We start from the raw sequence: 21,737 nt of genomic DNA, 5'->3' as shown, positions 1-21,737 counted from the left end.
TTTTAAAGTTTAAGACCTCCACCAGCTAAATAGCCATCCGACAGTTTAATCGGATCGAGATGCATTATTATGTCGTTAATGCATTTATCAGACAATTTAAAACCGATGAATGTGCATGCACACATACATATGTATGTATGTCTTTATGCCAATTCAGCAGTGTCCACACTGCAGTGAGCAGTGAACAAAAATCTTTAGCTGCGGTGGCCCTTAATATTACAATTAATACCTGTCGCACTGCTAAGTACTGACTTGCAAATGGTGGTGTCGGTGATGGTTTTAGAGTCCTCAGAGGTTTCCCGGGTCAAAGTAAAAGCGATTTTGACAATGGATCTGAAAATTCGCTGAAATTTTTTTGGTTTGGGGAATAATTGTTTTTCAAAACTGACACGACGGTTGACATTTCCACTATTGGGTACTTTATTATTAATCATACACCTTTATAACTTTCACCGGGTCATTATTAATCTATATTAATCACTGCAGAATCAACTTATCATACCTAATTTATCAACTTTTTAAAACGTAAATAAATTATCCCATTCTATACAGGGTGTTTTTTTTTGGTGTGCCTACCATTGCTATCTCCGAAACGGTGAGAGTTACAACTTCGATTAAATTAGACTAAATTGGCTTCTTATGGAGCTAATTAAGGAAACAGCTGCAAGGTTGCCACATTTTCAGTAGTTTCCTAGATATTTGAAAAAGTATGAAAATGGTCCGAAACTTCAATCCCTCGTATTTCGTATACTATTTGTGACAGAAAAGAAGTTTAAATTACAAAGTTTCACAACTTTTTACTCTCTACAAAACGACATATCGAACGTCATTGTACAACTTTTAGTAACTAAGTAATCGGTATCAACTTCATTATTTTAAATACGGACCTGGAATTTTTATTTCATATTTCGAATACGCTTTTTATTCCTGACAGACCCATGTATAATATGTTTACATTTATTAACGCTTCAACCCGCATAATTCATCATCAGACTATTTTTTATTTACCTTTTTAAACTACACTACGTACTAGGTCACTATGGAAACGATTTTCTAACAAGTTTGACATTTATTTGTCAAATAAAGTTATTTTTAGATTTATTTAAACCTAACCGCTGAATAGGAAATAACGGCCCAATATTATGGCCACCTCGTTCTCCCGATATGACTCCAATGGATTTTTCTATTTGGAGAATAATTAAAGACAAAGTATATAAAACCCCACCAGAAAATATTGACGACTTAAAAAATAAAATTACCTTTGCGTTTCAAAGCATTACACCCAGAACACTTAGAAGCATCCAGAAAAAACTAATAAATAATGTACGGTTATGTCTAAGTGCGAATGGGAGACACTTTGAACATTTAGGATAATTATAGGTTAATAAGAAAGAGTATATAGTGTAGTTTAAAAAGGTAAATAAAAAATAATCTGATGATGAATTATGCGGGTTGAAACGTTAATAAATGTAAACATATTATACATGGGTCTGTCAGGAATAAAAAGCGCTTTCGAAATATGAAATAAAAATTCCAGGTCCGTATTTAAAATAATGAAGTTGATACCGATTACTTAGTTACTAAAAGTTGTACAATGACGTTCGATATGTCGTTTTGTAGAGAGTAAAAAGTTGTGAAACTTTGTAATTTAAACTTCTTTTCTGTCAGAAATAGTATACGAAATACGAGGGATTGAAGTTTCGGACCATTTTCATAGTTTTTCAAATATTTAGGAAACTACTGAAAATGTGGCAACCTTGAAGCTGTTTCCTTAATCAGCTCCATAAGAAGCCAATTTAGTCTAATTTAATCGAAGTTGTAACTCTTACCGTTTCGGAGATAGCAATGGTAGGTATATCAAAAAAAACACCCTGTATATATTACAGTATCTCTTTACAAATTTAGAATTTTAGCTGACAATTACCATTTTTGGATAAAATAACGAATGTAAATTTACAGTAAAAAGCAGGATTTCTATTCCTTAAATGCGAATAAAAGCATTTTCTATGAGCATTACGTCAAAGAAATGTTCAATAATTCAAAAATGGTTGAAAATACCAACGATCAGTGGCGTACTTGAAACAAGTTGGAAGTGGTAAAAGCAGACCTGACCCCAGAAAAAACATGTATAGATTTTTATCTTAATAAATGTAATCATTCGACAAGTTTATCAATCAGATGACAACGTGTTACTTACACTTGAAATTTGAATTAAATATCTAAAAATTGTAGTAGATAAAAAAAAACTTTAATACTCCGTATATGTTGATATGAGCATTCTGCAATTATTATCATGCAATATTTTCAGAAGAGAAATTTAGAATAGAATAAACATAATATCTTAGAATAGCCTTTTAAAAGTATTAAAATCTTTTACATAAATATGGAAATAATGTTTTGAAGGTTTGTGGATAAAATGGTGAATATAATATGTGCTTTTCATAACTATTGGTTTACGATTTGCTATCATTTGCTATCAAATTTGGTAATAAGGTATTAAATAAACTTCAAATTTGTAAAAAAGGTTATTTATTAGTTTAATTACAGTTTCTTTTGCAAAAAAATCGCAAATTATGATACAATTTCCTATTTCGAATATGTTGCAATTTAAATTACTCAAGCAAACAGAAACATTATTTATTTACTAATCACCTAATTGCCTGAAATTTATTTGAATTAAACCAGTTATCCAGTTCTCATGATAAATCTCCTATAGACGAATCCTAGTCACATCAACTATAAAACCGAAAAAATCTTGAACATTTGCGCTGACATTCTTTTACGTCATCCCTAAATCTCCAGCTCTCATTGGTCAATATCAAATCAGCGGCAACATCGTACGCGTGCAGTTATGTCACAGCTGTCAGTGTCATACTGTCAGTCGATTTCCATCTGCGAACGTTGGACGTTCTTCGCGTCTCTCTTGAGAGAGAAATTGAACGTTCGTGGATCCAAAATTTCCGTGAAAACCTAGGAAGGAAATTGATACGTAACGTTACCCGTCTACCATCAATTTCCCACTTTGAATTGAACCCTTTGGGCCAAAAATCGTGTACAATCAAAACGAATAGCGACAGTACGGGACCCGCGAAATCAGGCTATTCACGAAAATGAATGCGGATGATTATGAAACGCTTCCTACAGACAGTGTCGGGACCCATATGACCGCGGGGGCTATTGCCGGAATTATGGAGCATTGCGTCATGTACCCCCTGGATTCCGTCAAAGTGAGTATCCCCTTTTCAAACTCCCGAAAACCTGATAAAACCCAAACATCAAATTCCTGAAATTGAGGTTATGTCTTGGAAATATTTTTCCATTATTTTAAGTTGTTTAGTGATTAACAAGCTCATTTAGCAAGTTTATTCGTCCGAAACTCAATTTTAGGATTTGGAATATTGATCAAAAGGATATTCACACAAATTCATCAAGTTCAAAATGATAAATAATCTCATAATATTTTGCAATTTTCAGACAAGGATGCAGTCCCTGGCTACAGCAGGAACAGATAGTATTAGTGAAACCTTCATTAAAATGGTCCGGCAGGAAGGTATATTTCGGCCCATAAGAGGCATGAGTGCAATGGTGCTTGGAGCAGGCCCATCCCATGCCATGTACTTCAGTGCCTATGAGTTTTTTAAGGAAACACTCACTGACATGGTGCCAAGCAATAAGTACAATACTTTATGTTATGGTAAGTTTAGTTTCAGACAAAAGTATTGTAATTTTCCTTCAATTTGAGATTGATTGGGTTTCTCTATGTGAACAAATAATATTAAGAAAGAAACTCATGTTTATTGAGTCTAAAAATTCCCATTCTTTTATTGAGATTTTCTCGAGCATTTGAAATTGTCAGATTTGATATACATTTTAAATCTGTCCAAAAGAAGTAGATCTAATAGGCTTTTATGCATTTAAGATAATACAACAAATAATAAGAAAGAGGTATTCAAGGCAATATATTATATTTATTCAAAGAAAGATAACACTTCTAGTGATAAATACCTAACCCTCATTGCGGCCAAGTCGTATTATGGTCACTGTTATCAATCCATTAATTCTCAGCAGATATAAAAATAAAAATATTGTTATTAGATTTTATATTTTACATGGGCAATTAAGATTGAACAATAATAATTATCAAATCCCCACTGGCATATGACAAATAATAGCTCAGAAAGCTAAGTGATATTTCTTTAGCCAGGAAACCTTGAATTTTCCCACGTTAAACACTAAATTAGCACGAGCACGGGCAGGAGATCGAAATATTTTAAACCACATGATTGGTCCTTTATTAGTGACACAGAAAAAAGTGCAATAATTTTATCGTTTAATTGTTAAATAATTCATGAAGTTTTGCGGTGACATTGTTTCTCCAATATAAATATTAACTTCCTCCATATGTTACCAATATTGTACGTCATTCCATTACATATAAATCAGAAAAGCGTAAGGAGCTTTTGAGTTACATTCTTATTTATGACACTAAATAATAAAAACTGATTATTTCGATGTGACTGACATTCAAATTTGTCTTTTTCTGCTGATATAAAAATAAATTAGTTCAGGTTTATCAAGTGAATTGTTAGGTTAGTAGGAATAACATCTACAATTCTGCAATTCATTTATGTATGACGGGTGACCAGGAGGATTTACCAATGATTCAATGACATTCGCATTACTTCCACTTGGGTATTTATTGCTTATTAGGCATTACACCACAATTTAAAGTACCTTTTTGCAGTCAAATTATGTTAAGATCACGTACAGAGATACGATTGTTTTATTCAATCTCTAGGACAACAGAATTAGTGCAAAAAGGTGAATATTTATTTTATTTTATTTTACCATCTAATAAGGAATTTCCAGAATTTTTTTTGAAAGAACAGCTGTTATTTATTTGCTATTTAAAACTGGACTAGAATCCTTTATAATATAAATGAAGCGGTTTTATCTATGTATGTGGATTTTTGCATAACATACTGCGTAATGAATGATTATTATTTGAAGAGGCAATAAATACTATTAATACCCACTTAATTACATAAGTAAGGGAAACGTGTTGTGTTGATAACAATGATAGGCAATAATTGGGAACTTAAACCTGCATATAATTATGATTTTTTTTTTATTTGACAGTATGACTTTATACAGCAAATAATGGAACAGAAACTACAAATTTCCCTTAAGTTTTTGACAAATAGTAGTGCTAGGCTGTCCATTAATACAATTTTAAGCAACAGAGGAAACTAAAGAAAATTTTGATTAATATCACTCACCCAAGGGTCCTTAGAAATCTGAAATTCAATTAATTTCAAATTGTTCAGTCAGAATTTTTTTATCACTTTTCCAAACTTATAATTTTGTTCAACACCCTCCGGCAATAATACAAACTCGTTGTTGCTTATTAAAAATTTCAACTTGCACCAAAATACATATAAATCGCCTTGTATTAAATAACAGGCCTGTTTCAGGTTTCACTCTCAGGTATTTGTCGCTTTAGTGTTTTTACGAATAAGTATGTCATACTATTAATAAGGATAAATGATGTTTAAAATTCAGGTGGTTTAATCTTGATATTTTTAAAAATTACTATTTAGTCAAGGACCCATTGACCTTGAACTTGACTAATTTTGTGTAGTTCCACAATGTAAATAAGCAACCATTACGTAATGGTCCAATATTATTTTAATTTTAAGGTGCCGCTGGCTGTATATCGACGCTTTTACATGATGGGGTCATGAATCCGGCAGAAGGTGAGTAAAATCCATTAACAATTGGTAAACGTAACAATAAATCGATAAGTTTCGGACAAGTGACTTGATCAAATTTACTTACTACAAATACACACATCTTGGCATGCATAGTGAAAGTAAGCGGTTTTAGTATTATTTAAGTTGTTATTACGGGAATTATCAGGCTTAAAGCGATAGCCGTTTAACGCAATGCTTCAGTAGTAGTTTAAAAGCTCAATAAATATCGTGTAGTCTTAAAATCTCGATTGAAAAACTGAGCGAAAACAAAATTGGTTTATTGGATGCTTTAAAGTGGATTAAAATAGCTCAGATTAATGTTTGTCGTTAGATTTATTTATCATGTTTTGGATTAGTCACTTGACTTTCAAAAATTTTGGCTTTTTTATTCATTAAAAGATGTCTTTGCTAAGTAGGCAATAGGCTTCTGATATTAATAGATAACCAATATTATAATAATGGCTACTTTACGTAGTTTGGCGGGTAAATTTAAATGGGATTTAAACTGAATTTATTTGCTGCAGTTGTTCAGTTTCTTTGGGAGTAAATAATAAATAATTCTGCAGAAATATGAAATGGTTAGTAACAACTTAATACCGCTTATCTGTTATATATGTTTTATGGGAAATCTTTAGCTTAAACACATACTTACGTGCATTATGTGCCTACAGCAATGGACGCCTTCAGGGTCAGGGGGCTCCAAACAGTCAAATATTGAAATCGTTGTCTTGACTTAAATAATGGCTCCTCGCAATAGCTTTGATGATTGTCCCATAAATTCTGGCTGGGAGTTTCGCAATTTCACAAGTTAAACCTTGAAAAACAGTAAAAACGGAATATTTTGAATGTATTCTTGAGCGGAATTGGTTCGTTTTCAAATCGCGCCGCCATGTTGTCGATACGTTGACAAAACAAATGACAGTTGAAAAACTTCTGTCAACATGTTTTGTTTTTGTCTTTGTCTTACAAATGCGTTCTAATAAAGAGGAAAGAAGTCCGAGGAATCTTAGAACTGAAAATTAATTTTGATAACTTATTGATATTTGAAACTACGATCATTTGAAACACAGTTTGAAACCGTAATGTGCCCGTGTGTGTAAAAAGTAGCTGTTATTTTTGTTGTTATTAGTAATTAATGTTTAATTTATATTAGATCGTTATATATACGTTCATTTGTGCTGTTTTATAAGAATTTTTCTAGTTTAAAAGGATAATTAGGCGTATTGTCTGCCTACAGCAATAGATGTCCTCAGGGTCATAGGACCCCAAACAGTTAAATAATTGAAACTGTTGTTCTAGCTTAAATAACGATACCTCGCATCAACTTTAACGATCTTTCCATAAATTACGATGGGGAGTTTCATAGTTACACATGCAAAACGCTGAAAAATATTCTAAAAGGAGTTGTTTTAATTGATTCTTGAGCCGACTTGTTTCGATTTAAAATAGCCGTTCTTGATCCTATCCGTGTATTATTTATCTATTTTAACGAAGAAGGAAGAATTCCGAGGAATCTCTGAACTGCAAATTGATTTCCGTAGTTTACTAACGTTTAAAGTTAGGCTATTTTAATGAAATCTTAAAACTGTAACTACATCAAACGTAGGTGTTATTTTTATTTTAAATTAATTATTTTCTGTAGCTGTTTGTGTTGTTTTATAGGGATTTTTTCTACTTAAAAGATTTACTTACATGTGTTACCTATATGCCTGTAGTAATGTCAGAGTCAGTACATACGCCATCGGGCCACTTTTAAAATGAAAACTCTACCTTACTGCCAGTGGAACGGCCATCTTATGAGTTATGTCCGAGAAAAATCGAAATTTTACTGTTAATGTCCCGTAAAACACTTGAACTAGCTTTTTGTTAATTTTATTCAAACAAATTCAAATCTAGTACCACACAAAACAAATGAAAAGTGACATTTGAGGCCACGGCCATTTAGATATTGAGTCTCAAAGCAGTGACGTCATCAAACTTAGATGTTGCTTGTTGCCGTAATTTAATTAAAACAGTTAAGTTTAGGTTAATAGTAAAAAAATATAATTCAACGTTCAATTACCAAATATAGTGCTTTTTAATGTAATTTATAAGCGCACTACGTGATTTCGGTTTGGAATGAGAATACAAATTGTCCTCTAATTATTACGTAGTTCATTCTGTGGGCTCATATACAATTAAAAAGCAGTATGCATTTTAGCAAAATTTCTATTACTCTACGATAATCATGACTTGAGTTTTTCTCTATGTGAAGCACAGATATCAAAATTTACTGATAAATAAAATGACAATATGCGACCAATATGTTGTGTAAAAATGAGGTTGACTGTGTTTACGAAAATTGTTAAGTCACTACGCAAATACCGCGGCCTTGATGTCCATTTTTAAACTTAAAGGTAGAGCATAGGAGATCATTGTTTTTCAGTTGTAAAGCAGCGGATGCAAATGGTCAACTCCCCCTATAGAACAGCCCTAAATTGTCTCACTAACGTCTACAGAACTGAGGGCATGAGCGCCTTCTACCGGTCCTATCCCACACAGCTCACCATGAACGTTCCTTTCCAAAGTATTCATTTTATGGTATATGAATTCGCCCAGACGGTAAGAGCTCCACATAATAATCAAATAATCACTAATTGAGGAGGATAGATAACAAATAAAGAAAGAAAATACAATCCTGCGGCGCATATGGTCAGTGGAGCCGTGGCGGGGGCTTTAGCTTCAGCCATTACTACTCCTTTGGATGTGTGCAAAACTCTCCTCAATACTCAACAGAATACGAAGGTACAAGGACTGATTCAGGCCATGAAGCTGATATACCAGCTCAAGGGGCCGGCGGGGTATTTCAGAGGTGTGCAAGCTAGGTAGGAAAAATAATCGTTGTTATCAAAATAATTATATTCAAATTTGAACAGAATAATGTACCAAATGCCATCAACGGCCATTTGTTGGTCGACCTACGAATTTTTCAAATATATCTTGGGCAGTACACAGGAGCTACGAATAGCCCCCACAAAAGTTTTTGCAGAAGAAATTAGTGGTAACACTGTAGATTGCTCAGAAGACCATTCAACAGACCATGCGATCCAGACTCATTCCGAGAAAATCAACTTTAGGAGTGGGTTACCAAGGGAATTGCCAGCTATGTCTGGTGAGAATTTAAAGGAGAAATTTAAAGATTTTATCAATAATTGTCCATAATTTCAGGTGCGGGTCTGTATGGGTCAATGTCATTCAATACCATGCACAAAGCAGATTACCGGCAAAAGGACACGATCCTGGATGTGGCCCACACTTAGTCCTGACTGTTTCACATTTACTGTAAATACTGTAGGTCCTAAATGTGGAAATTTCATCGGGGTATCAATAATTGTTCTGTTTACAGCCATAATTCGACTACGAGGCGCTTGAAGGGCGATGGAAACCATTCACTTTGAATAGGCCCAAATACACATAATTATATTATAGTTTTAAAAGACGGTATATTGTGCAGATCTTCGAGATTTTTTTATTATTTAATTGTGCACTTTGATGGAGGAAAGGAAGATCGCTGTGATGGACGTCATACTGTTTTAAAAATGACAATTATGTTTCGTTGACGAAATTCCAATAGTTTTTTATATAAGATTTTGGCAGTTATTGAACTTTTAAGATACGTAGTGCAGTTTGACGATTCCCAACCGTCAGCAGCTTTCATAAGTGTTCGAGCGGCTCATTGTCACAACCAGGAACACGAACAAACTACATCATTAATAAAAATATCGAAGATTTGTACATTAGATTGTTAAGTCGTTACGTATTTGCCATCTACATGGTGGCGTGTCAAAGCTGTGATAAAGTCCTTATCAACTGTTTTTTTAAGTATGATATTGACTTCGTTCAGATGGGGGTACTATCATATTGGTTTTTATCCGAAAGTACCTATACACGCCGGAATTTTGCTCCTATAGGGTTAGACTCCCTGTAGAGTCGAAAGTGGTGTATAGTTCTCTAGTTACATCGTGATAAGGGTTCTTGTCATTTGAAAACCCATTTACTTTTAAATAGAAAACACGTAAATTAGTGTCATATTTGATTTGTTTTGTAAGGCATCGAGAGAAGACATTTGTAAAAAGTATAACGTTTGAATATAGTACATGTTACACAAGAAGGAGTTTTATTTTCATGTATTTTTCGTGTAATTTTGGAGATTATCAAATACCAGAGACATAAAATATAGGAAACTCGATGATTTTTTAAAACATTTTCTTTCAAAAATTAATTATTATTTTGGTTGATTATCTACATTCATAAAAAAATCTAGTGTTTTTGGAGCAAAATGAAACCCGACGATCGATGTGTTTTAGACTTTTATTCCCGTAATAACTGAACAGCATCCACTGCTTACAAGTTACAAAACTTAGAATAACACGGCGGGCCGCTAAAGCCCGCACAAACTATAATATTAGACTAAAAGAATAAATGAGAAAACGATTAATGTGACACGAAAATAGAGTAGTTATCATAACAAACTATGAACGGTTTACAAATTGGTCTATTACAGTTACTTTCCTCGCTTTACAGCAACGAAGACCTTTCCGTCCGCCTTTCAAAAAACGACACACACTTATAATAGATAGTATTATTTCATATTATACTTATAAATAAATTGAAACAAGCACACTTATTAATCTTTATAGTCGAATGAACTGGTGGTTTTAAGATTTGGGAGACGGAGACTATGGACAGCTTTAAAAAACGAAATTCCTTGGTATTATATACAAGGCGGATTTTATTCTAGCCGTCGCATTTTCGAAGTCTCGGCCGCCATTATCGGACCTAACCTCAACGACTTGTCAGGTATCACTGTCAAAGCGTGAACTTTCCTGTCAATCCGAGGTTGGGTTTAGCAATATGGCGGTCCCGCTACGCAAAACGTGAGACAGATTGATAGGACAAGTCGATGGTAGTTCCACAATGAAATTTATTTAGTTGTAAATGTACATACTACATACAGTGTTCTTGGGTCTTTCACAGCGTAATCGATCGAAACAAATAGAGAAAACTGAACTGACACTAACGATGAAAGGCGCAAGAACTTCCACTTCTCACAGTTCTGTTCAGTTGTTATAACTAGTTTATTAAATAAGAACAGCCAGACTTGCATTCACACTCGCTCTACTCTCATCTCTCTTACAAACAAAATTATTTTCCGATTTATTACTTAAAACATATTTTTTTTGGGTGGCTGGGGGAGAGGGATGTAGTTCAGGACTCTCTTCCTTCAAAAGGGAACGTACATCACTCAGTAGTCGATTTCAACGCAGGTTTCATTGTAACTTTTCGGTCACAGCTTCCGTATTTTGGGTAAAATAAATTAAAAAACAAATGAGAGCGAAGAAGACGAGGAAGAGAAACGGCCTCTGGACCCGCCGACCAGCGAGGATTTCCCAGTCGATGCGTTGTGAGAGAGAATGAAACGGTTGCTGCTTTAGCGGTTCCCTATAAACAAACAACACTCATTTTTCATACCCCTTTGGTCACTTTTTTTGTTAGTAAATGATTCATTAGTAGTAGTGAATAATATTGCTATGTTAGAACAAATTAAAGTGGTTAATATACATATCTACACAGCTTGCGCAATATCCTAATTACAAAATTCTTCCGCTTCAGTTATTCTTTTGCAGCTCTCCACTATAATTTCCGGAACAATATTCTTCAAAATCCCCATCCTGAGCTCAAATTCCATGTTTTTCAATTTTAGGTGTCAATAAATTCAGATGTTACGTTGCCAAGAAGACAATTTAATTACCTGGGTTCCAGATAAAATTGTCAGTGTTCGGATTTATCCATCCTTAGAATGAATAGATCAAAGTTCCATGAGGAAAATATTCATGAAAATGATGGAACAAAAATACGATATTGATCAGCTTCTTGGTTTTCATGAAAATTACCTTGTGGATGTAGTTGCCAATGTATTAATATGGTGGTCCTCAAATTCACAATGTTTCGACTTGATTTTTCGAAAAAATTTTGAGTAAAATCTGGTCAAATAAATTATTTATCAGGGTCTTAGTTTTTGACAAAATTCTATAGCATAGTTTATGTGAAAATATTTAAATAGCATTTTTAAAATTAATGCTGGTAACTTAAACTTTTAAACAGAAATGAGATTTTTATATCCTGAAAATTGATATGGTTAAGAGTATTAATTCTAATAGAGATTAACAGATAAATGTTTATATGTGTTTGTAATATTTAAATGTAGATAGCAATGTATTAGCAGCTAGACAAGAAATTGTCGTATTCGTACAAGATTTTGGTCACAGTAATACTAGACTAGATGAATTTGCTAATTTAAGGCGATTAAAAAATATCGTAAGTTAATTGATATGAAACGTTGTGAGTAAGAAAACATATCAGAGCACTGCGCAGCAATTAAAGCCCAATTTGCTTTATACCAAACCCATGCAAAATACACGCACATTAGAACAAATCACAAAAACGAGTACAGTCAATGTATGATTTATTGAAATTTCACAAACGAAAGCGGGTCTTTTGAATGCGTTTTCCTAAAATAATCGTAAACAAAATCATTAGACGTTACGGTGGAAACGTTAAGACTTAATGAGCGTATTATTACATGGATGACAAGAGTATGGTGTCGAAGAAGTCTAAGCGATCAAAAATAATATAGGAACTAACTTTTAAGAAGTACATTGCAAATTGCCTTGGCTGTAGGTACCTTTGGCAGAATTTTGCTTGATCTTTTCGTCGTCTTTTTTGTCACGACTCACCGTCGCTGAAAAGAAAAAGCATCTCTTTATTCTCTTGTTTTGATTTTAGATCCATCAAGATTTGTACTAAATTGGCAACCTCAAACGCTCCGAAATATAATGCAAAAAATTTTAAACTCGAAAAGAAATCTCCTGGAACAAGAGAACAAAAAGGCCAAATTTTTGAAATTCTAATAAAATTTACTGGCCGCATTTCTTTAGGCTAAGAGAAGAGAGCCACTTCGCAGCCCGCTCAGCAGATGGGCTTGCGAGCTTGAAACCTGAAAACAATCAAAACAACTACTGAAAACTAAGCTAGATCAACACTACATTGCAACTCGAGAAACACTGCCCGAAACCCAGACAAAAACTACCCAAAAGGTGCATTTATTTACATTTGAACACAGAAGGAAAAAAATGGCAACCGTGCCACCGCCATTAGTCCAGCTGTCATCTTGTTTCTACACAACGCCACAAACGGAACCATCAAGCAACAAAACCTCGTTGCCAAATTTTGAAAAAAATCTTTTAATCGCTGAATAGTTAATTAAAACCGAAAACTTCGGAAATCTGCTTTACTCACCCGGTTGGGCACCAGCAATGGCTTGCGAAGTCTGCGCCTGCGCCTGACCCTGAACAGGCGCAGCCGCAGTGCCGGCCGCTCCAGATTTTTGTTTCAACATCGTCCAATCAAAGGTGTAATCATACTGATGATTGAGTGTGCGAAACAGAATGCGGAACAGCTGGCGCAGGTACATGTAGTCGGGGGCCTCCTCAAAGCGCAAACCGCGGCAGTAGTTAAGATACATCGAAAATTCCGCAGGAAAACCCTAGAAAAATTACCATTAAATTCCATGTCCATATGCATAAGTAAAGAACACTTTCCAGACACTAATCGTAGAAGATTTCCTTTTTATTTTGTAAATCAAATGTGATATACACTATTCTAACTTGCAGATATTTTTCACTGTGCATCATAAAAAGCGCCATTTGACAAATAAGTGAGGTTCAAAATCTACTAAATGTCAAATTTTATTAGATACCTGCCAAATTTTTCAATATTTAAATGAATGAGTGAGTTCAGAAACTTGACACATACAAGATTTCTAACGTCACACTATAATAAAACTTAACATTTTTAGAATTCCTTATTTCACTCATTTGTCAAATTCGGTCACTGTTAGTATTTACTATCAATAGTCATTATTTAAACATGGGAAAAACATCTGCTTCCGGAAATTGGCCCTGTTCTGAAAATCTAAAAATGATTTACTTTGCACAGAACTTCCACTGGAGTGGACATCTTCTTCTCGCTGATTTTCTCGTATTTCTGCTTCTTGGTGGCCGCCTTCAGACCTTGCCAAGGCAGACAGCCGCGATTAAAGTACATCAGAACGTATCCCAGCGATTCCATGTCGTCGCGTCTGGCTTGTTCGATGCCCAGATGGGCATTTATCGAGGCGTATCTATATTCAATAATTTTTTTTTAAACATCATAATGAGTGTCTTATTTTCTGAAAAATTACTGAGAGTACAAAAATTGTGATATAAGTTTTTACATCACAATTACAACAATTTGTACATTAACTAGCAAAAGACAGAGGTGTATTAATTGGCAACCTTACTTATAAAATCAACAAATTACAAGTCACACTTTCTGTTACTCACCTGGCAGTACCGGTCAAATTTTTGTCCTCTCTGTATAGGATGTGCTGGCGCGTACGCACGTCCCTATACTTTTTGGCTAGACCAAAATCAATCAAGAAAAGTTTGTTACAGTGTCGTCCGATGCCCATTAGGAAATTGTCGGGCTTGATGTCCCTGTGGATGAAGGACTTGCAATGGACATACTCGATGCGGCCAATCATTTGATCGGCGAGCATTAGCACCGTTTTGATGGTAAAGCGGCGAGAACAAAAGTTGAAGAGGTCCTCCAAGGAAGGACCCAAAAGGTCCATGACGAGCACGTTGTGCTCCTTTTCTTGTCCATAGTATCTGGAACGAGATTATATTACCCTAACATTGTAACATGTCTGAAGCGGACTCGAAATCCAATATTTTTTTAATTGAATGCCTTTACAATGTTTGTAAACTCTTTACGAGTTTACAAACAAAATGACCCATCAAAACCATAATTTTCGAGAATTTAGTTCAGAGACATTCAATCTAACCAATAACAACGGTTAATTGAAATATAATGAAGTTGTAGTTCAAGCACCATTATACTTGAAGAACCCACTTAAAATACCGATACTAATGCTGCTACTACAAAAATAAAACCAAATTTTCTTTTTGTATATTTTCTACTAAAATCGCTGCTATAGACTCCACTTTATCGTCTATAAATAACAAATTAATCGTTACTGTTGACACAACATGGTTAGCGGCGGTTTCACCTGGAAAGGTATGATCAACTTATCTAGAAGCTTTCATGCTTGGAGCCGCGGACCGGTTGCATGCGACCTCCATTTTCAGTCTGTGCGGGTGTCGAAATGAGGTCAAAGAAACGAAATTCGGTTTACATAAACCCGCAGAAGTTTAATTGTTAATCCGAATCTTTCCCAAAACTGATAGACACGGAGCAAAAAGGAAAAATTATATTATATTATCTCTCCAATATGGATTAACAATAGGAACATGTCTAGGAAACACTGACGAAAGTGAACTCAACTTCTACATGCAATCACGTTCCTAAAGAGTTGTCCAGCAGGGAAAACGTGGCAAATGACACGCGGTTATTTACGTATTCAGACCGAGTTAAATGCGGCAGCAACTTTTCGGTATGCATGACCAAAGGAAGAAAGCCTTGCAACTTATTACGATGCTTGAAACATTTATTCTAAATAAATATATAAATAAGGGGAGGTAAAGGTTATAAAGGAGTAGTAAAGTCCATCGTTGATGACTTTCAGAATGAAATAAGGCCATCCGAAGCTGCGGTCTACGCGAGCGTCTCGTCTTTTACCGTTGCAAACTGGACGTGACAAGAAAAAGTTGTACCAGAAGTGACCAAAGGTGAAAACAAGAGCCGCGGTCAAAACCATCAAAGGATCAATGGGAACTGTAATAAATGGTACATTTATTTGGGAATTTTCCATGGTTCAAATCTCAAAAATATGTTGATAATAATAATTGTTCTTACCTGATATGTGGAATTCCTATGCCTCCGTGGAGAATTCTATAAAGTTTGCTTTCATAGAGAAGCTGTGGGTGTCTGGCTCTGATTGGCTCTAGTTTCACTGCCACTTCCTATGTGAATACAATATTACAAAAATAGATGTGCCAATTTGAAAATTTATAAAGCCAAAGCATATAGAAATCTCCACATTACCTTGTGCCTCTGTGAGAATCTGGAGAAGCCTGTTTTGAGATAGACTTATTGATAGACCTAAGTAACACTCAATTCTTTTCTATGTTTCTCTTATTTTGTGTGAATTTTAAATTGATTATAGGCATCAAAGAATACTTTGAAAAACATTAACATACTAAAGACCCAAATTTTATTGAGCAAAGAAAGATTTATAATTATTTAAGTAGGGTAGATAATTCACAGCTTGACATTCTCCTTGACAACTATCTTGTTGTTAAAACTTATCTTTAACAGAGTCAATATTTCTGCAATTGTTACAATTTCTGTTAAGTACCTAACAAGTTATACTTCAAACCAGTTTCGCTAAGTATTTTAAGAAAAAAATATGAAAGTCAAATTGAAGAGCTAGTCCAATAAATTGCAAGTTTATTAAATAAAGTGCTAGAGAAGTAAATACAATAAATCATTTCATAGTTCTTAAATTTCATATATCTATAGAAATCAAATAAAAGAGGAATTTCCAAAATTCAAAGAACATGGCAAATAGAATAAAGAATTGTGATATCGGAAATCCACATGCTAATGCTAAAAGTATTTCTTAAAGATAAAAGTAAAGGTAGAAGGTAGTATTTATTGTAGGTAGGTGAAGGTATATTATTGCAGTTTTTGTTGCCTGTATCTTTGACAACCCTGATTAGTGACTAATTTAAGTTATGAATTTGTAATTCTCTCCAATTTGCAATTAAATACAAGTAATGCTATCTCTGAATTAAGATCTTAAGAGAATATTCTCAACAAACAACCACAATTTACCACAAGAAAAATATCTATAATTCTACAGTATATGAACAAGAAAATTCTTGATAATTTACTGTTCGCCATGAATTATTTGAAAAAAGCACCTTTAGCCATCTCCATGTATATAGCCTTCAAAGTAGTACTCAACTCAAATTTAAATGAAATATCTTATTAACTAAGCAGCTGTAAAACAAAGGTGGAAAGCAACATTCAAACTTTAGCACCCTGTATTGTTTCACTGATAATGATATGGCTAAGCAGCACATCTACCTTAGACAAACAATAAACAGCAATTATACAGTTAGTCATCATCATCAGCTAATCATTGGGAACATATTTTGATAAACACAACACACTAAGCGCGAAACCTTGGAAATTTTTAATTTATTAAGACAATAAAGGGAAACTGTTGGATTATTTGTGAAGATACCATGTAACCTACTTCTAAAAAGAGTCTTGAAACATCAAGGGGAATGAGGGGCGTGCTTAATCCCAATCAGTTCTGGTCGATTTATGATTAAATTCTTAAGGAGAGAGTACAAAGCAGGATTTATATAATTAGTTGAAGGCCTTTTCATGTGAACGTGAACCTACTCAGCTGCCATTTCTATGGATGCCAACTATAACTGAGGCAACCCATACAAAGAAACTGCGTTTTTCGGGGTTCCGCTGCCGTGGAAAACATCAAGTTTCATGCAGTAATTGTAAATTGGGCCCTTACCTCTCCGTTGGTGATGTTAATCCCTAAATATATGTCCCCGAAGGAGCCACTACCGATTTTGCGAACAAGTCGATACTTGCCACCCACTATGTACTCAGGTTTCCCGAAAATGTGTGTAGACATGGCGGAAAGTTTTGGCAGTCTATTTTCGAAATATTTTGTTTAAAAATTCAAATTTTATACGATTCTGGCACGATTTTCCGTCTTTACTTTCTCGAGCCTCTAGCACTTCGACATCTTTCTTTTGCTGATTTTTTTATTTTTTGACTGATCGTTGATCCTTCGTTTGTCAGTGACGTCACACGTATACAGCGCTATTAGCGGATTAACTGCGAAATGCAATTAAAGTTCGAATAATTTCAAAAAATTTCAAAATTCAATGGAAAATCGTGAATTGAGCACTGTATGGGATTTTTTGGCTTTAGTGCTGGTATTCTGTTCATTTGAAATAAGGACTGTAGTGAATTTATTTAAAAAAATAGAGATTATAGGATTAGCTAGAAAGATGCCATCTTTAGTCAGATGTGAAAACTATACGTTTCGTGAAAACTGCACCATGTTATAAATGAAAAGTCAAGTGACTAACTATTTCATGTGTGTAGCACACGATGCGCGTTTAATTAATTTGACATTTGATTGATTTTAGGACATATGTACAGAACTTCGTAATTTCGTGTTTTCTTATTTTATTTTAATATTCATGCATTCTGTTATTATCCTTTAAGTTTAATTATCTCAAAACAGTTGGCGTTCAATCAAATTCCTCATATTTCAAAGAGAAGCAGCGATAAATTATTTAATAAATTGCCAAAGTGCTGTAAATCAGATCGTTTGGCAAAAGGGGCCAAATATTTTTGCATTAAAGTTCTTATGAACTACTAATCTTACCCAATATATACCTGCACGTGATTTTTAAGCGGTCACCATAAAGTGCAGAATTTTTCATTTAATTTTCTATTTTAGTCTACATTTTTTACACACTTTACATACAACAATTCAATCAATGTCAAAAATTCTAACCTAAAAAATAATTTCCTATCTAATTACTACTTGTGCAACTGCATTTACATTTTTACACGAACTAAGGCCCCACAAGTAAAATGTCGGCGTCCCAGTTCTTCAACCGCATAGGCCAAGTCGGTCTAGGCATAGCCTTAACCGGAGGGGTGATAAATTCGGCGCTCTACAACGTGGACGGTGGACATCGCGCCGTCATTTTTGACCGATTCGCCGGAGTCAAAAAACAGGTAATCGGTGAGGGTACACACTTTTTCGTTCCCTGGGTGCAAAGGCCCATCATATTTGATGTGAGGAGCAGGCCCAGAAACGTCCCTGTGGTTACTGGAAGCAAAGATCTGCAAAACGTGAATATAACCCTTCGTATCTTATTCAGACCAGTGCCTGATCAGCTACCCAAGATTTACACTGTGTTAGGTCAAGATTATGAGGAAAGAGTACTTCCCTCGATTACTACCGAAGTCTTGAAAGCTGTGGTAGCACAGTTCGATGCTGGTGAATTAATTACACAAAGAGATTTGGTGTCACAGAAAGTCAATGATGACTTAACAGAGAGAGCAGAACAGTTTGGGGTAATTTTAGATGATATTTCCATTACTCATTTAACCTTTGGTAGGGAGTTTACCCAGGCAGTTGAGCTAAAACAGGTAAGATGTTATAACTTTTTATATGCTTCAAGAGATACAAATTGTCACTTTATTAGGTTGCGCAACAAGAAGCAGAAAAAGCTAGGTTTTTGGTGGAGAAGGCAGAGCAAACTAAAAAGGCCACGGTTATTTCTGCAGAAGGAGATGCACAAGCTGCTACTTTATTAGCAAAAGCTTTTGGAGATGCTGGAGAAGGTTTAGTTGAACTGAGACGAATAGAGGCAGCTGAAGATATTGCTTATCAATTATCCCGATCCAGACAAGTATCTTACCTTCCAGGCGGGCAAAATTTGCTGTTAAATGTTCCTACCCCTGGCAATTAAATTTACTAAATGGAGAAATTGTGCTGTTTGGACTTTAATACTAATGAAAGCTGATGATAAATTGGCATTATTTTATTGTCTTCAGCTTCATTTTTATATAGTGAATAAGATTTAGTTTAGTGCCAGAGTTTGTTAAAGGTATTTTATAATAAAATGTATACTTAAAGGGTACAATTCATTTTTTTGTTTAAGTCACTAATTGGTTTTATTTGGTTGAAGATTTATTAGAACACAATTCACAGTTTATTCTACAATACATGTTTTGATTCAGTTGGCTGCCGCTTTAGGGGACTCAGGAGCACTTGAGAATGAGTCTACAAACTTCTTAATTTCGGGGTTCTCCAATAAGGAATCTGCTCCTTTTCTCACAAGTGCCCTGGAGCAGCCCGGCAATTGTACTAAAAACCTGAAAGTGGCTCTAACACCTACATTCCAATATTCCTTAGTTAGCTGACACATGTTCTCACTCTCTGGCACATTTGGCAACTAAAACCATAATAACTTTATTGAAACTGACAAGAAAATTATGAAAACAACACCTCAAAAGGAATTTGGTTTTGCAGGTCAAGTAAATAAGGGTTAATAGCAGTTCTGAGCCGTTTAGAAGCTTCAATGGCTTCTTCACTTCTATTCCAAATTCCCTGGTCTCGTACATAGTATATAGCAGTTCCTGCTAAACCAACTTTAACGGCAAACCTAAAAATTGCCTTAACAGAAATCTGATAAATTTTTTCCAGATAATCAGGGCATTTATAGTTTAACTGAAAAACTCTTTTGACTAAGAAAATTGCTTTACTAGGAAAGTAAACTTTTTGCAGGATATTTTTATATGATGGCCCTGCTTAACAGGGACATTTTCTAGAGTTAGTGGGTCATTTATGAAACTTGTTTTACTTACGTAATAATTCCCATTTTTAAAGTTTCTAAACGAAAACTTTGGGGCTGTAGTAATAAATTTAGCCCCACAGCCCCACTTGTAACGTGAATGTAAGGTTAAATTGAAAGTTATGTCATAGGTGTTTAAGTTTAAGGTTAAAATTCAATTTTGACAAAGTTTACACTAGGTTAGGATGTTTTTTTTTTTGTGTTTTGTAAAGAATTTTAGTGCCTAAATTGAGTAACATTAAAGAACAAAAAGGTTTTATTAAGTTTAGAACCAAGAAAACAGTATTTAAACAATAAATTAAGAAATAATGTGAAAATGATAATAAAAAAATGAAGTCAAGTGTATTTCAGCTATTTGACTTGATACAACTTATGTCTAAGGTGTCAAAAAACTTTTTTAAGGTTATGTACTTTGTATTTATTTAAATGACTCATTTTGGAAAATTTTAGTTTTCACTGCGATTTTCTGGTCAATTCGCTACAAAACAGCGACAGGAAGAAAATGGACAGTCAGGCAAATTCCAATGTCTCGAACCACTCAAGTTCCGATGAAGTCACAGAAAGTATTAAAGGTTTAGATCTCAATAAAGAAGCATCAAATCAAGATGAAACCAAAAACCCTCCATCAGACCTTGAAAATAGCGATTCAGAAGAGTCACAAACAGAATCTGAGCAGTCCCTAGGGGACCACCCAGATGACTATATCGATGAGAAGAAACTGGAATGTTTGGAAGCAAAACTGAGTTCAGAAGAAAAATTGGATCGACACAAAAAGACACTAGCCTTGAAGGATCAAGGAAATGAAGAATTTAAAAAGGAACAATATATGGAATCAATCAATTCTTACACTGAAGGCTTGAAGCTATGTCCATTAATGTTTGGAATGGATAGGTCAAGATTGTATGCCAATCGAGCAGCTTGCAAAGGTTTGTTTCCTCTTTAAATTTATTGTCAGTTCTATGAAATAATTATTTAGTCAAACTGAACAGAAAGGAGAGTGCCATAGAAGACTGTACCAAGGCAATAGAATTAGATAACTCATATGAAAAGGCATATCTAAGGAGGGCCAAGTTGTATGAGGAGTCTGATAAATTAGATGAGAGTTTAGCAGACTATAACAAAGTGTTAGAGTTTAATCCTAGGAGGCCTGAAGCAATTGCTGCTCAGCATCGCTTACCTCCACTTATAAATGAGAGAAATGAGAAATTAAAAACTGAAATGTTAGGTGAGTACTTTAAAGGGTTTTAATGAGTCTGAGTAATCATTGAGAATGTTTTGTTTTTTAGGAAAATTGAAGGATTTGGGTAATGTGATTTTACGTCCTTTTGGATTGTCGACAGATAGTTTTCAGTTTTCCCAAGATCCAAATACGGGGGGATATTCTGTGAATTTTAAGCAAAACACACAGTGAGAGATTTAAATTTAGATTTATTTATCTTATTCCATAAGTTGATTTCTTCACCTCATTATTTGAATGTCATATTTGTATTTGGCTGGAATAAACCTTATTATATCTATATTATTTATT

At 34.4% G+C, this 21,737-nt stretch overlaps 4 protein-coding genes across 6 annotated transcripts; 3 read left to right on the top strand and 1 right to left on the bottom strand.

Moving 5' to 3' along the window:
- Window positions 1-2,882: 2,882 nt before the first annotated feature.
- On the top strand, window positions 2,883-9,903 carry LOC136409208 (mitoferrin-1-like). The gene is made up of 8 exons (XM_066390574.1): window positions 2,883-3,227; window positions 3,475-3,694; window positions 5,700-5,756; window positions 8,179-8,354; window positions 8,403-8,617; window positions 8,669-8,904; window positions 8,961-9,083; window positions 9,139-9,903. Exons 1-7 carry the CDS (start codon window positions 3,111-3,113, stop codon window positions 9,050-9,052), a joined length of 1,113 nt encoding a protein of 370 aa, XP_066246671.1. The 5' UTR covers window positions 2,883-3,110; the 3' UTR covers window positions 9,053-9,083; window positions 9,139-9,903.
- A 182-nt stretch (window positions 9,904-10,085) lies between these two features.
- Window positions 10,086-17,609, bottom strand: LOC136409262 (casein kinase I). 3 transcript variants are annotated; one of them, XM_066390656.1, is made up of 7 exons: window positions 17,338-17,609; window positions 15,651-15,757; window positions 14,177-14,503; window positions 13,782-13,974; window positions 13,092-13,338; window positions 12,438-12,534; window positions 10,086-11,234 (listed from the first exon to the last, which is right to left on the bottom strand). In XM_066390656.1, exons 1-6 carry the CDS (start codon window positions 17,458-17,460, stop codon window positions 12,440-12,442), a joined length of 1,092 nt encoding a protein of 363 aa, XP_066246753.1. In that variant the 5' UTR covers window positions 17,461-17,609; the 3' UTR covers window positions 10,086-11,234; window positions 12,438-12,439. The 3 variants fall into 3 exon arrangements, with proteins under 3 accessions (XP_066246753.1, XP_066246754.1, XP_066246755.1); XM_066390657.1 differs by having other exon boundaries at window positions 12,478-12,534; XM_066390658.1 differs by lacking the exon at window positions 12,438-12,534 and having other exon boundaries at window positions 17,338-17,608.
- Window positions 17,610-18,346: 737 nt separating this feature from the next.
- On the top strand, window positions 18,347-19,490 carry l(2)37Cc (prohibitin l(2)37Cc). Its single transcript, XM_066390575.1, has 2 exons — window positions 18,347-19,001; window positions 19,058-19,490. Exons 1-2 carry the CDS (start codon window positions 18,438-18,440, stop codon window positions 19,322-19,324), a joined length of 831 nt encoding a protein of 276 aa, XP_066246672.1. The 5' UTR covers window positions 18,347-18,437; the 3' UTR covers window positions 19,325-19,490.
- A 1,091-nt stretch (window positions 19,491-20,581) lies between these two features.
- Window positions 20,582-21,731, top strand: Ttc1 (Tetratricopeptide repeat domain 1). Its single transcript, XM_066390576.1, has 3 exons — window positions 20,582-21,135; window positions 21,186-21,434; window positions 21,496-21,731. The coding sequence occupies exons 1-3, from the start codon at window positions 20,712-20,714 to the stop codon at window positions 21,618-21,620; spliced, it is 798 nt and encodes a 265-aa protein (XP_066246673.1). The 5' UTR covers window positions 20,582-20,711; the 3' UTR covers window positions 21,621-21,731.
- Window positions 21,732-21,737: the final 6 nt, after the last annotated feature.

The sequence above is a fragment of the Euwallacea similis genome, chromosome 5 (assembly GCF_039881205.1).
Source record: "Euwallacea similis isolate ESF13 chromosome 5, ESF131.1, whole genome shotgun sequence".
Taxonomy (NCBI): domain Eukaryota; kingdom Metazoa; phylum Arthropoda; class Insecta; order Coleoptera; family Curculionidae; genus Euwallacea; species Euwallacea similis.
Note: the sequence above shows the minus strand (reverse complement) of the source record. Positions and strands in the feature narration are given on the sequence as shown.

What these genes read in the sequence shown, in the direction of transcription:
- LOC136409208 (XM_066390574.1), top strand. Translation starts at nt 3,111, where the DNA reads ATGAATGCGGATGATTATGAAACGCTTCCTACAGACAGTGTCGGGACC. An exon ending in GTACAATACTTTATGTTATG is followed by an intron (nt 3,695 to 5,699) that starts GTAAGTTTAGTT and finishes TTTAATTTTAAG; the next exon opens with GTGCCGCTGGCTGTATATCG. An exon ending in TTCAGAGGTGTGCAAGCTAG is followed by an intron (nt 8,618 to 8,668) that starts GTAGGAAAAATA and finishes AAATTTGAACAG; the next exon opens with AATAATGTACCAAATGCCAT.
- Ttc1 (XM_066390576.1), top strand. Translation starts at nt 20,712, where the DNA reads ATGGACAGTCAGGCAAATTCCAATGTCTCGAACCACTCAAGTTCCGAT. An exon ending in CAATCGAGCAGCTTGCAAAG is followed by an intron (nt 21,136 to 21,185) that starts GTTTGTTTCCTC and finishes ATAATTATTTAG; the next exon opens with TCAAACTGAACAGAAAGGAG. An exon ending in ATTAAAAACTGAAATGTTAG is followed by an intron (nt 21,435 to 21,495) that starts GTGAGTACTTTA and finishes TTTGTTTTTTAG; the next exon opens with GAAAATTGAAGGATTTGGGT.
- LOC136409262 (XM_066390656.1), bottom strand. Translation starts at nt 17,460, where the DNA reads ATGTCTACACACATTTTCGGGAAACCTGAGTACATAGTGGGTGGCAAG. An exon ending in ATAGGAATTCCACATATCAG is followed by an intron (nt 14,504 to 15,650) that starts GTAAGAACAATT and finishes ATCTCGTTCCAG; the next exon opens with ATACTATGGACAAGAAAAGG. An exon ending in AATTTGACCGGTACTGCCAG is followed by an intron (nt 13,975 to 14,176) that starts GTGAGTAACAGA and finishes TATTGAATATAG; the next exon opens with ATACGCCTCGATAAATGCCC.